The sequence below is a fragment of the Muntiacus reevesi genome, chromosome 1 (assembly GCF_963930625.1).
Source record: "Muntiacus reevesi chromosome 1, mMunRee1.1, whole genome shotgun sequence".
NCBI lineage: Eukaryota > Metazoa > Chordata > Mammalia > Artiodactyla > Cervidae > Muntiacus > Muntiacus reevesi.
Window position 1 is genome coordinate 223,864,290 of NC_089249.1, and position 13,085 is coordinate 223,877,374.

Below are 13,085 nucleotides of genomic sequence, written 5' to 3' on the forward strand. Positions count from 1 at the left end.
GGGAAGATTGAAGACACTCTGATAACCCCACTCAAAGCATTTATCTCAAGTAGCCTTTTTCCAGTTTCCAGTTGAATAAAGATAATACATTGTTAAATTCTATTTCAGAAGGTTTTTTGCAAGTTGCTTTATTTACAATGCCAACTTTAAAAGTCACTGAACTAAAATTAAGTGGACAATAAACTAGGCAGAAATTGCTTTACAAAAAGGGAAAGCCCAAAATGCCACTTTCTATAGGGAACCCACAGTTCAATTTTATTCAGAGCAAAGAAAAGAAACTTTCAATCATACTAGAAGAAACTGGGCCGTAAGTTTGGGAACTGTACTGAAACTACACATGCAATGAGGACAACATTCTGCTAATACAATTGACTTGCTGCTGCATTTGTTGACTGTTTTTCTAATATTAACAATTATAAACAAAGCAGTGCAACTAGTATTTGGAATAATCCTTACAGTGTTACAGCGTTAGACAGGAAATTTCACTTCTCCTCACACCACTGGTTCTCTTTGCGTACCTAGAAGAGACAGATATAAGTACCTTAAGTAGTCTTTACTAAAACCACTACCTAATGATTCATCAATAACCTGTGACGTAGGTTAGACAGGCAGACTGAAAACTGGGAGAAAAAAAAAAAACAGGTTAAGAGTACACTTTCAGGTTGCCTTCCTGAGTTTTCTTTCCTTCCTGAGTTTTCTAATTGTGCCCTGCTGAAATTATCAAGAAAAAAAAGCAAAGACAATTGGCAATTACAGCTTTAGTCATGACCTGTGTCAACAAAATCATTCTGATCTATTCATTCATTTCTTCTCAGTAAACTAAGTATCCTGGCATACAATCCATAGGGCCTGATCTTCTGAAGTAAAATACTGATGGTTTACATGTAAGGTCCCAGGTCCAAAACTAGCAACTGCTAAGGAACAAACATCAAACTGCACTATAAGAACTAATTGTTCTTATGCTTATAAAAGATCAGTATCATCTAAGTGCTTAGACTAAGAGACCAGTATATTTTTAGCATACCTAAGGGACCTATTTTTCCCTCAAATAAGGTAAACGACTCACCTCTATTCCTAGCATAAGAGTTTTTAGTTTCTTTAAAAGCATTTGATCAAGAACAAGCTGTTAGCTACCTACCTGGGCTTCCTCTTCTTCAGTAAAATCATTTTTGATATTGAATGTCTTTCGAATCTCCTCAGGAGTTTTCCCCTTGATCATATTAGCAACAGTCTTGCAGGTAACATCAAGCAAACCTTTGATGTCTAAGTAGTTTGCTGCCTGTAAAGTAATTGTTGTTTTCATTATATACTTGATGCTTTAAATCAAACCCAAAGTCAGTGACTTAACAATGAACATCTAATTTAGCTTAAAATGCTAGACAATTGGAAGTATATACTTGAAAGTATATTCTGCTATCATTAATCTTCTACATCCTCATGGATTCTGTCTACTTGTCTCACCAAACAGAGACAGATGTTGAGATCTCAACTGAGATTACAATTATGATTGTGGATTTACATACTTATCCTTCTATTGGTTTTGTTTCACTTTCTGGAAATACTGCTTTTAGGTAGAAAAACATTTAGGATTCCTATATCCTCTTAATAATGAACAGGTCCTTTATCATTATATAGTGAACCTCTTTAATCCTTTCATTCTTTGCCCTGAAACCTAGTATAGTCACTCCAGTTTTCTTTTATTTTTTACTGTTAGCATATTTTTTCCACCCTTTATAAACTTAATTGTGTCTTTATATTCAAAGTGAGTTTTTCTGGTAAAAATAGCTAAGTCTTATTTTTCTATCCAATTACTTGTGGTGACCATTTACATCTTTTTTATTCTGGTAAAAAGTCACATAATATAAAACATACTACTTACCTGCTGTGCAATTCTTACGTCTTCTATTTTCTGAATTTTTCACTTTCCTAAACTGAAACTCATTAAACATTTAATTCTCCATTCTCCCTCCCCATAGACCATTTACATTTAATGTGGTTATTGATACATAGATTTAAATATAGCACTGCACAAGTTTAAAGTTGAAATTCAGTATCAATGAATGTAACAAATGAAAAGTGCTAAAGGTTATGCCAAAAATATCCTATACTGTGCATTAAAAACATACCAATATAAGCTCAAAGAGTGTCCCTTGGTCAACTTTCAAGAATTCTTGATCCCAAACAGGTATATCATCTGTTCGTTTTTCTTTGTTCTCATCATCCTCAGGAGGAGGAGGATCATCCTTGTGGTGGGTGCACCACTGAATGACCTACAACATAAAAAGTTTATTCCTATGTGGCATTTTATAACAAGGTACTTCCACTGCTGGGGCAAGTTCATTCCTACACAGGGACTAGCTATAAGTCAGCTTGAATAAAGTTAGTAGCCAAGCTTGACAATCACAAACCCTAGAGGATGGAAGATCTTATATGACAGCGAACGTAAGGACCTAATAGAAGCAGAAGAGATTAAGAAGAGGTGGCAAGAACACACAGAAGAACTGTACAAAAAATGTCTTAATTACCCAGATAACCATGGTGGTGTGGTTAGAGTTAGACATCCCCGAGTCTGAAGTCAAGTGGGCCTTAGGAACCATTACTATGAACAAAGCTAGTTGGGGTGATGGAATTCCAGCTGAGCTATTTCAAATCCTAAATGATGTTGTTAAAAGTGCTGCACTCAACCAGTAAACCTATAAAACTCAGCAATGGCCATAGGACCAGAAAAGGTCAATTTTCATTCCAATCCCAAAGAAAGGCAATGCCAAAGAAAACGGTCAAACTACCATACAATTACATTCATTTCACAGGCTAGTTAAGTTATGCTCAAAATCCTTCAGGCTAGGCTTTGGCAATATGTGAACTGAGAACTTCCAGAACTACAAGTTGAATTTAGAAAAGGCAGAAGAACCAGACCAAACTGCCAACGTTCCCTGGCTCATGGAGAAAGCAAGAGAATTCCAGAAAAATATCTACTTCTGCTTCAATGACTACACTAAAGACTTTGAGCATGTGGATTGTAACAAACTTGGAAAATTCTTAAAGCAATGGGAGTACCATTTACCTGTCTCCTGAGAAACCTGTATGCGGGTCAAGAAGCAACAGTTAGAACCAGATATGGAACAATGAACTGGTTCAAAAATGGAAAAGGAATAGAACAAGGCTGTATATTTGTCACCTTGCTTATTTAACTTCTATGCAAAGTACATCATGTGAAATGCCAGGCTGGATTAATCACAATCTGGATAAAAGATTGCTGGGAGAAATATGAACAACCTCTGATATGCAAATTATACCACTCTAATGACAGATAGTCTCCTGATGAGGGTGAAAGAGGAGAGAATGAAGAAGCTGGCTTGAAACTCAATATTCAAAAAACTAAGAGCATGGCATCTGGTCCCATCACTTCGTGGCAAATAGAAGGGGAAAATGTGGAAGCAGTGACAGATTTTATTTTCTTAGGCTCCAAAATCATTGTGGCCATGAAATTAAAAGATGCTTGCTCCTCCAACTAATAAAAAAAAAAAGGTTGCTCCTTGGAAGAAAAACTATGACAAACCCAGATAGCATATTAAAAAACAGAGACATCACTTTGCCAACAAAACTGCTGCTTTTGAATTGTGGTGCTGGAGAAGATCAAACCAGTCAATCCTAAAGGAAATAACCCTGAATATTCATTAGCTAAAGAAAATCAATCCTGAACATTCATTAGAAGGACTGCTGAAACTGAAGCTCCAATACTGTGGCCACCTGATGCGGAAGAGCTGACTCACTGGAAAAGACCCTGATGCTGGTAAAGATTAAAAAGGCAAAAGGAGAACGGGGAGGCAGAGGATGAGATGGCTAGATAGTATCACTGACTCATGAATTTGCGCAAACTCCAGGAGATAGTGGGCTTCCCTGATGGCTGAGTAAAGAATCTGCTTGCAGTTCAAGAGATCTGGGTTCAATTCCTGGGTCGGGAAGGTCTCTGGAGAAGGGAATGGCAACCCACTTCAGTATTCTTGCCTGGAAAATTCCACGGACATAAGAGCCTGGCAGGCTACAGTCCACAGAGTTGTAAAGAGTCGGACATGACTGAGCAACTAACACTTTCTCTATCCGAGAGACAGTGTAGGGTAGAGGAGCCTGGAGGCTCCAAGAGGTTGCAATGAGTAGACAAGACTTTGTGACTGAACAAGGAGCAACGTGGTAAAAAAAAAAAAAAAAAAAAACTCATAAAGAACTCCTATAGGGACCTCCCTGGCAGCCCAGTGGTTAAGAATCTGCCTTCTAATGCCAGGGACACAGGTTCGAGCTCTAGTGGAGAACTAGAATCCCACATGCTGCGGGGCTGTTAAGCCTGCCGACCGCAACAAAAGATGCCACAATGAAGATGCCACATGCAAACTAAGACCAGACACAGTCAAAGATAAATGAAATAAATATTAAAAAAAAAAAAAAAAAGAACTCCTATAGATAGCCTATTAGACTATAAAATGCATTAACCTGGAAAACATTATGCTAAGTGAAATAAGCCAGACACAAAAAAATATTCTATGATTCCATTTTTAAATGATACCCAGTAGAGTCAAATTAATACACAGAACACAGAATAGTGATTATAAAACACATTTTACCTACACTAGGGATATTAAAAAGACTGGTAACAGCCAATCACGGTGAGAATATGGAAAAGTATGCGGTACAGCTGCATCTCATGCCAAGCTCAAGAGAACACATAAAATCCAACTGTGTATGGTTAGTGACTCTGAAAACTCCTTAAGGGACCAACTGGAACCAACCATTCCCATCTCTAAGACCAGCCAGTTTTCCCCCTAGTGTGCAAACTGGATGCCATTTCTTCAGAAGAGCATTCAATTACACAGCAGGCTCTATTAAGAAGCCACACTCCCTGAAACACTAATATGTAGGTGGCTGTTTACACAGGATAAGGCGATCAACTGAGAAAAAAACAAACCAAAAAAAAGCATGTATCATGTTCTCAAACTCCTTTTGAGGCACACCCACTCAGATAAGCAATCAAAAATATTTTCCTTTTTGCTAACTTTATATTACCATATGTCATTAATTCAAATCTGCTAATGAAAAAGACAAGACATCTTAAATATTCACAGGATTTGGTTAACAAAACAAATACCTTAGTCATAATCTTACTATAGCTTTTTTTCAAGAAGCTATATATATCTCTCTATAAAAAGATCACCAAGATATTGCTAATTAAAAAAAGGACACATATTTATTTATGTGTATAATTTGCTCCCTTACCTTTTTTAATATTGCTGCATTAACATTTGGCAAGGGGACTGGATCATCATCTCCTTCATCATCCATTCCCAAATCTAAGAAAACAAGAGGGGAGTTGCCATTATTATTTAACTTCATTGTAACAATCAGGCTGTTTCAAAAACAAGCAATTTGCAAGACAAGTTCATCTGAAATACTCAAAAAAGTATTTTACTTATTAAAACAAGTTCACCCAAAACTATATAAAAATGTGTGAGTAGACAAATACAGGAATATTATATAAACAGAGCTCTTAATTAGGAAAAGTGATTTAATATGTGGGATAACTGGCAACCACTTGGGAAAAAATAAAAGCCACACTCCTACCCTTACTCTTGATACCAAACTCTCTAGATGGACATCATTTAGAAGAATAAAACAATGTGAATTATTGTTTTATTTCCCAGAATGGTCTGTTAAAATTTGAAGCCCAAATTTGTATATACACACACATACACACAACACATTATGCACCACCACAAAAACAATGCAGGCAGCTCCACATTTAATGCTATGATTCAATATTAAAGTAACATACAGGTTTCTCTAACAAAAAAGTCTTTCATGAATGGCTTCTGTAAGGCAAAAATTTTAAAAAGATAGGGTTTTTCTGGAATGACTCAGGAAGTGAATGATGTGTTGTTCCTATTCCCAAGCTTTAAAGCATTCTTTTGTGGCATCTTATATCAGAATTATCTCAGTATGAAACTTTATTCCAGAGAATAGCAGTGCCTCAGTTTCTTGGCAGAACAGCTGTTCTTTGGATGAAAAGTTTCTCTGAACGTATCAGCTAAACATCATATGGCACTTTGGGGACACAGGCTTCTAGATGTCATTATAACTTCCAGTGGTTGCTGAGCTCCAAAGAAAAAACTTAAAATCTATATGTTACTCAGATTCTAAGAATGTTTTTCAAACCAAATGGGTCTGCCTTCCAGAGTTGCCAAAGAAACGTGCAACAGTGCCAAGATTAGAAGTCAAAGTTACTGCAGCATTGCTATACTGGTTGTTTCACAGCATCAGTTATGCTGACAAGGCTCAAACTTTTGAGTCCCTAATTTATAGCTATCCAAGGCAGTGAAGAATTAGCTATGACTATCCAAAGAAATCAGAACTGTATGTGGGAACTGATGCGTAAATCATTCTTAACACTATGAGACTAGCAGAGGTAACCAAGGAATGAGTACTGATGTAGTGAAGAGGTACAATGATTATGCAAATCCTGGGAACTGAAAGTTTTAAAAATGGGCAGATAGGATGTGAGTGAGGTAAAGTATGTTGAGGTATAAGTATGCTGAATGTCAAATCTAGAAGGGACTGATCAAATGTCAGGAGCTCTCATTAACTCTAGATGAGAACTGAAATGATGCACTTGACAACATGGAGATCAATGAGCTTTCTCCAATCAAGTGGTAGAGATGAGAGTAGATTCAAAAAGTATCCTATTTTCCTGTATGCATGCATTCACTCATCTCCCCTCTACTCTCCACCAATGCCTTTCCCTCATCCCATCTCTGAGAGTAAAACTAGAAAATGACAATATTTCAATTTGGATCAAACCACTTATGCTTTTCTTGAACTAGTATGAAATATTTTTAAATCAGAGGGGAAAGAAAGAAGTTCTACTATGTAATATACATGTGGTTTGGGAAGTGAACATATTAGAGGAAATGCAGAAGACCAGCTTGTTTGGAAAATACAAATATTATTTGGAAGCCTTAACTCACATTAAAAATAAGGGCCTTGTAGTTGTAAATGATCCACTCTAGCATTTAAACCAAGAATTTGCAATGTTTTTTTGCTAACTGAAGGCTCAAGTACCAACAGTCATTCCTTTAAGCTATTTAGTTTCAAGAATGTCTGAAAAACACTAGTATCCTGATACCACACCCCGGGATCTGAAGAAATCAGTCAGTTCATGTGTACATATGCCACTTTCACTTCTGATTTTAGTGATTAGATTTCATTTCAATACACTCCAGTCCTCAAGAGGCTAGATTTCTATATAAACCACTGGTACTTTAGATAAAGTCATTCACCTCCGAAGTCCGAAGGCTATGGGAAGAAATGAACTGTTGTTATCTACTATTCACTTGCTTCAGTGATCAAAGTTGACATGGAAAACCCAAGAAGTCCTATGTTCATTCTTATTGGCAAATGCTTCTTTGATATAGCAAAGAACCAATTAGGGTGCCAGGCACCAACTAAGATGAAGTAAGTAAAGAACACTTTCATTGCCAAAGTCAAGTATTTAGGCAGTAATTTTGGTATCAGTTTCTACATCTTCTAGATAAAGCCCTACTCACCTGCCTTTAGGGATACTTGGTTAGCTTTCATACTCCTATGTGACCATACCACAGTTCTTCATTCAACACAGTGATTGTGGGATGTACCAAGGGGTTTACAATTTAATTGAAGTAATCCATGCAAGTTAACCAGTGTACAGGACTGTAAGTGCCACATAAATGTTGTCAATTACCAAACTAAAAATCTGAAAGTACGTTCAGATTTTATTTTCTTTTAAAAAAACAGAAGACAAACCTTTTGCCTCTTAGCTTCCATCTGTACCACATCTAGTATCTGACTTGTTAGAAGTCTAAATTATCCCTGAAATCCTAACTGATCAGTCTTCAATCTGATAATCCTCCCTTTTCCCTTGGCTTTCACAAATCCTCCTCCAGATTCTCCACTTCTGACTTTTCCACTCCTAACACCCCACCCTGCCTCAATATGACTACTTGCCAATCTCATTTACTTACTTACACACACACACACACACACACACACACCATACAAAGTAAGTCTATCTCCAGCAATCTATAATTCAGGGACCAAGAGCCAACAGTCAATTGACCAGTAGGTTATTACAAAGATCTTTTGAGGGAATCTCTTACACAACAAGTTCAAGCTCAAAGTCATTTTCTTTCCATTCCCCTCAAACTTGTTCCTCGGCTCTATCAACTACAGCATCACAATCACAACCCCAACTAAAAACCACAAATTTTAAACACATCCTATCTCAGTTTACCTCAGAATGCTCTCCCAAAACATCTTTACTAGTTTGAAATATCACCTCACTAGGACTACACACTACACTCTCTCCACAAGCCTAAAGAATAACAGCAGCCAAGATGTTTTCATAGCACCGCTTGGACTAATGCATTAATGATACCATGTGACCGTTGAGTATCCATAAATTTTGGTATTCAGAGGGTCCTGAAACCAATCCCTTGCAGATATGGAGACAACTGTACTAAAGAACATTCTTACCACTCTAAGTATTTTTCTCCACCAGTTCTAGAAACTGATTTGTGTATCTCCATATATTATTGATGTCTACCAACCCACTGATAATAGTAAGAAGAGATCCATGTTAATAGTAAAAGTTTTTAAATGCTTCAGGATTTGTTTTCTTGCCTTCTTAATGTAGTGTTCATGCTCTGCAGTTTCAAAGGAATGACAAAATAAAAGGGAAAACTTGGTTTAAAAAAACACCTACTTGGTTTACAATCTACTCAGCTTACTCCTGTTGAAACAAGGTGTTCTATTTAACTACCATATATGATGTATCTCTTTACAAAGGCTTTAGTTTTTGCCATTAGAAATGTGAATGCAAAAGAGAAATGGGGTCATTATGCGAATCTTGGAAATCATTTCTGTATTATTAATAGCCTACAATATTATCTACTTAGTAAGAGAAAAAACTCAGAAAATGCTGAAAAAATGACCTCTATCAGATAGATTTAGTTAATACTTTAAAGAAAAAACTTTACCTCTTCATACCGTTCAGCAATTTTTTTTTTCCCTTGAGCAATTTTGACAGAATGTTACTTCCAGACTATGTTTACAGGTTATACCAAGCTACCTATTTCTTCCCCTTTCCCCTGACCCAGGTTTCCTAATAAACTTACCTTCCAGCATAGTCTTGATGGTCACAGACTGTTTTGCAATTTCAACATCAACTTCAAATATCTCTCCATCAGAACTCTGCAACTTAATTGAAGGCATCTAAAAAAAAGTATTATACTGAACTTAAAATTTAAGAGATAATACTTCTATATGGCATTTCATCAGTTGTAGCCTGTTAGAGCCCTTCCAACTCATTAACCATAAAATCCTAAGCACCTACAGTATATAACACTATAAACATTGATTATTCACAGGTTAGCACACAAAGGTAGAAACCTTTTTTCTAAGTATAACTCCTAGGTACAGAAGCTTTTAATACCTGCTCTCACCGGTTTAAGATTCAGAATAAATAATTTATAATTCTGATGCAAAATACATCTAAAATGAACTTACTGACTCTGCCTTTCTGCTCTCACTGACTACCCCTATTTGAATAGTTAACTGCCACTATTAACCACCTGCAAACCTGAGAAAGGTCAGTACAAAATAAACAAAGCTACCAAATAAAATAGTAATTTTCCCAGCAGTGAAACTTATCAGTGAAAAATGAGTTCAGATCCAAAGAGCAAATCAGGATATACTTATGTTTGGATCAATGCAAGACCATATACAAATGAATATAATACTTAATAAGCAGATGTTGTCCTAATGACTTAAACATAGTAACTTAAATTTCCTTTTTATCTTTCATTACTGACTGTCCAGGGATCCCCAGTTTGAGATCTTCCAAAATCCTCCTAGTAATAACCTATTACTTGCTGCAAAAAAAATTTATTAACTCACGTTAATTATGAGTCATTAGGAAAAGGACACCTCTTACATAAAATTAAACAATTCAAAAGAGGTGAATTCTGATCAAAAATTAAAAAAAAAAAAAAACAACACTCTTTAACATTGAAACATTCTAAGCTTCTATGTCAGCAATTTCTTACCATCTTCAGATTTTTGAGGGAGTGGTTCAGGGGAGGGGGTAATGGCAGCAATACCTGACCCTAAAAATTCAAGACCTCTTTAAATTTCAAGTATAGATTTTTCAATCCAGTGATGTCATCACAACTTAAAAACACAGAATTTGACACTGAAAACACTGACTGAACCTTTAAGGTCCCAAGACTTAAGATCCACTAAAACAGTTAAAATATTCATTCTGCCTTCCCCAGATAAGTATCCCCATTTCCCAAACAGACAAATTAGCACAAGGAAGCAAAAAGGTAAAGCTGTTTCAAAACCAGCCATTGAAATACCCAGCTCTCCCTCATCCATGTTTCGAGCGAATCAGATTTCATTTCTCATTTCACAAATATTTCTAGTTTCTCCATGTTGCTCAGTACCTGCCAATAATACAGTTGTCCAGCTTCATGGGTAAAGACCCAGAGCAGAGGACTTTCTCTGTAACAAGGCGAAAACAAAAGGTATCCCCAAAAGAAGTATTTTAATGTGAGTTCAATTTCTAATTATGAAACATTCTTTGTTGTTGTTGCTTTTTTTTTACTTTCCATGTACTGCAGTGAAAGTTATTAGAGAACCCCAAGTCTGGCAAAACAGCTGATAAAATTACGTTTAAGCATATTTCAAATAACTTTCGATAAACAGCAAGATCTGCTTACTCACAGTCAAATTCGTGTATTAGGTTACTTTTAAAGGAGTTGAGATCTTACTCAACAACAGCAAGGAAGCAATCGGTTAATCTGTAATTCGACGCCCTTTGTAACACTAAACTTGATACTCACAAAAGAATTTTTTTTAGTGGTAAACACCTGGAATTCAGAGCAAAATTTAATAATGGATGAAATTTTGTTTGAAATGCTTTCAAGACTATTCCTTCAATTCCTTATGCTCCGGTATTTGTAAATTAAATCATCCTCTATGAGGTGGGTCTTATCATCATAAAGGAAAAAGCCTGTTTTAAGGGACCCGAAATTCTAACACCTTTTACAGGGTAGAGTGAAACCTGCATTGCTCTCTAACACAGAAATCTTCTACTATAAGGCTCTGATGAAAAAAAATCATGACCCAAAATCTAAGCCTGAAGTCTCCATTAAAAAGTGAACCAAAGCAGGGAAAGAATAGCCCTTCAAAAAAAAAAAAAAAAAAAGCCAGACACCTCGAGTTAATGCACCTAGAAAAACCACACCACTATGACGATGGCATTGCTATTACAACAACCGTTTCAGCAATCCCTGGCTGTGGCAAAACAGAAATATTCTGAGGGAGTAGGCGACTCTCTGCCAAGATTCGGTCCCAGCAGTTAGGTAGGACCGGTGACTAGTGACGCCAGATACACGGGCGAGAAAGGATGTGAAACAAGAATCCAGCGTTCCCGGACTACCACTGCCACGCTCGCTCCGGACACCAAAACAATAAACATGGACACACACCCACACTCACGACAGCCCCGGGAACTCCATTAAAAGCCCCACCGCCACCCTCGCCCTGGGTCCTGGGGCCGGCAGGCTTACGGCCAAGGGAGGCCCCTGGCCCCAGGCTGGGCCTGCAGCCGAACACCGCGGACACCCCGTGCAGAGGAGGCCCAATCCCGGGCTCGACTCGCACCTTCTCCCTCCCGCCCGCCGGGCACTCACGGGGGCGCCATGAAGACGCGCGACTAAAGGAGGCCTCCTCGAGTCGACCCAAGGGGTGGGAGAACGGGGCCCGCTGGCACCTCCCGGAGAATGGGATCGACAACTGTTCCACCAGGCCTGAGGTGAGGCCAGGCCCAGGTGCCTCCCGCCTTCAGCTGGGTCAAAGCCCCAGCGGTGTGACCAGCAGCTCTCAACCCGCCCCTTCCAGCCCTGTCGGCGTCCACTTACGGTATTAGGTCTCAGATAGAAGGCCGGAGGCTGAAGTGAGCGGGGAGGCGTCGTCAAACAGCAAAACCTAAATGCAGAGAACAAGGCCAATATAACACAGCGGGGCGGCGAGGCGTCTGCCTTTATAGGAGCGGGCGCAGGCGCCGAGGACCCTGGGGTCCGTGACGTCACAGAACCGGCGGGGCTGGCCGGCGAGATCGCCTGACGGCAGGCGGAGGCCAGCGGGGCTGGCAAGGTGGAGACGCGACGGGGCGAGGTGCGGCGGGCCTTGATTCTCACCCACTTCCTCGAAAGCTCGGCTCGCTCTCCTCAAAGCAGGAACGGCGGACTGGCTGCGGTTATTCACGGTCTGCAGGGGTCCTTCAGGCGGGGGTGTCCTAAACTGAATTAAAGACCCAGGTCTTGAAAAGCCTAAAAGCCACGGGTGTAGGGGAAGGAGGGGGAAGGGAGTAAACTGGGAGGAGGAGGGCGGGTAAGGGTGGGGATAAAGCTGGGGAAGGGGCGTTGAGGGAGGGAGAGGTGTTCTTGGGTGGGTGGTGTTTGGGAGGGGCTGTGGCTCCCTTTCAGGGTGGGGAAACTGGGACTCGGCTGGCGTTTCCAGTCAGCGCTGTGAGATTCTGCTTAGGGCCTCAGTACCCTCCCCTGAACCTAACATGAGTTACCTCGCTCTTCACAACAATCCGTATGGTGAAATATCGTTATTCCTTTTTTTATTTGTGAGGGAACAGGTTCAGAACGAGACAGTGCAAGGAGTTTTTGATACTCTTAGCCCGTATTTCCTACCAAGGGCTTCTGAAGAGGCCTCTAGTCCAAAATAACCATTGTTGCAGGGAGAGCCGAAGTCTAGAGTGGAGGTCTCTCTCTACCGGTGAACAACCGTTCTGCATAAGTGTATTGAGCCTGGGGTGGGGGTTGGGGGGTGGGGGTAAGGACTGGAATGGGGAAGAGCTCCGCAGCAAACTAGGCAGCCAGAGTCCAGCCCGCTCTGAACGCTTGTGTGGTATGCTCCCTGATAATTTTCCTCTGGATGAACCCAACCCTTAGGGGAAAGGGATTAGTCTGAAAATTCCCACCCCCACC

The 13,085-nt window shown here is 39.3% G+C and overlaps 1 protein-coding gene across 1 annotated transcript; it reads right to left on the reverse strand.

Annotated features, from left to right (window-relative positions):
* Nucleotides 1-97: 97 nt before the first annotated feature.
* Nucleotides 98-12,160, reverse strand: SKP1 (S-phase kinase associated protein 1). Its single transcript, XM_065935396.1, has 6 exons — nt 12,006-12,160; nt 9,198-9,294; nt 5,269-5,342; nt 2,127-2,270; nt 1,139-1,279; nt 98-518 (listed from the first exon to the last, which is right to left on the reverse strand). The coding sequence occupies exons 2-6, from the start codon at nt 9,292-9,294 to the stop codon at nt 483-485; spliced, it is 492 nt and encodes a 163-aa protein (XP_065791468.1). The 5' UTR covers nt 12,006-12,160; the 3' UTR covers nt 98-482.
* Between the last annotated feature and the right edge of the window lie 925 nt (nt 12,161-13,085).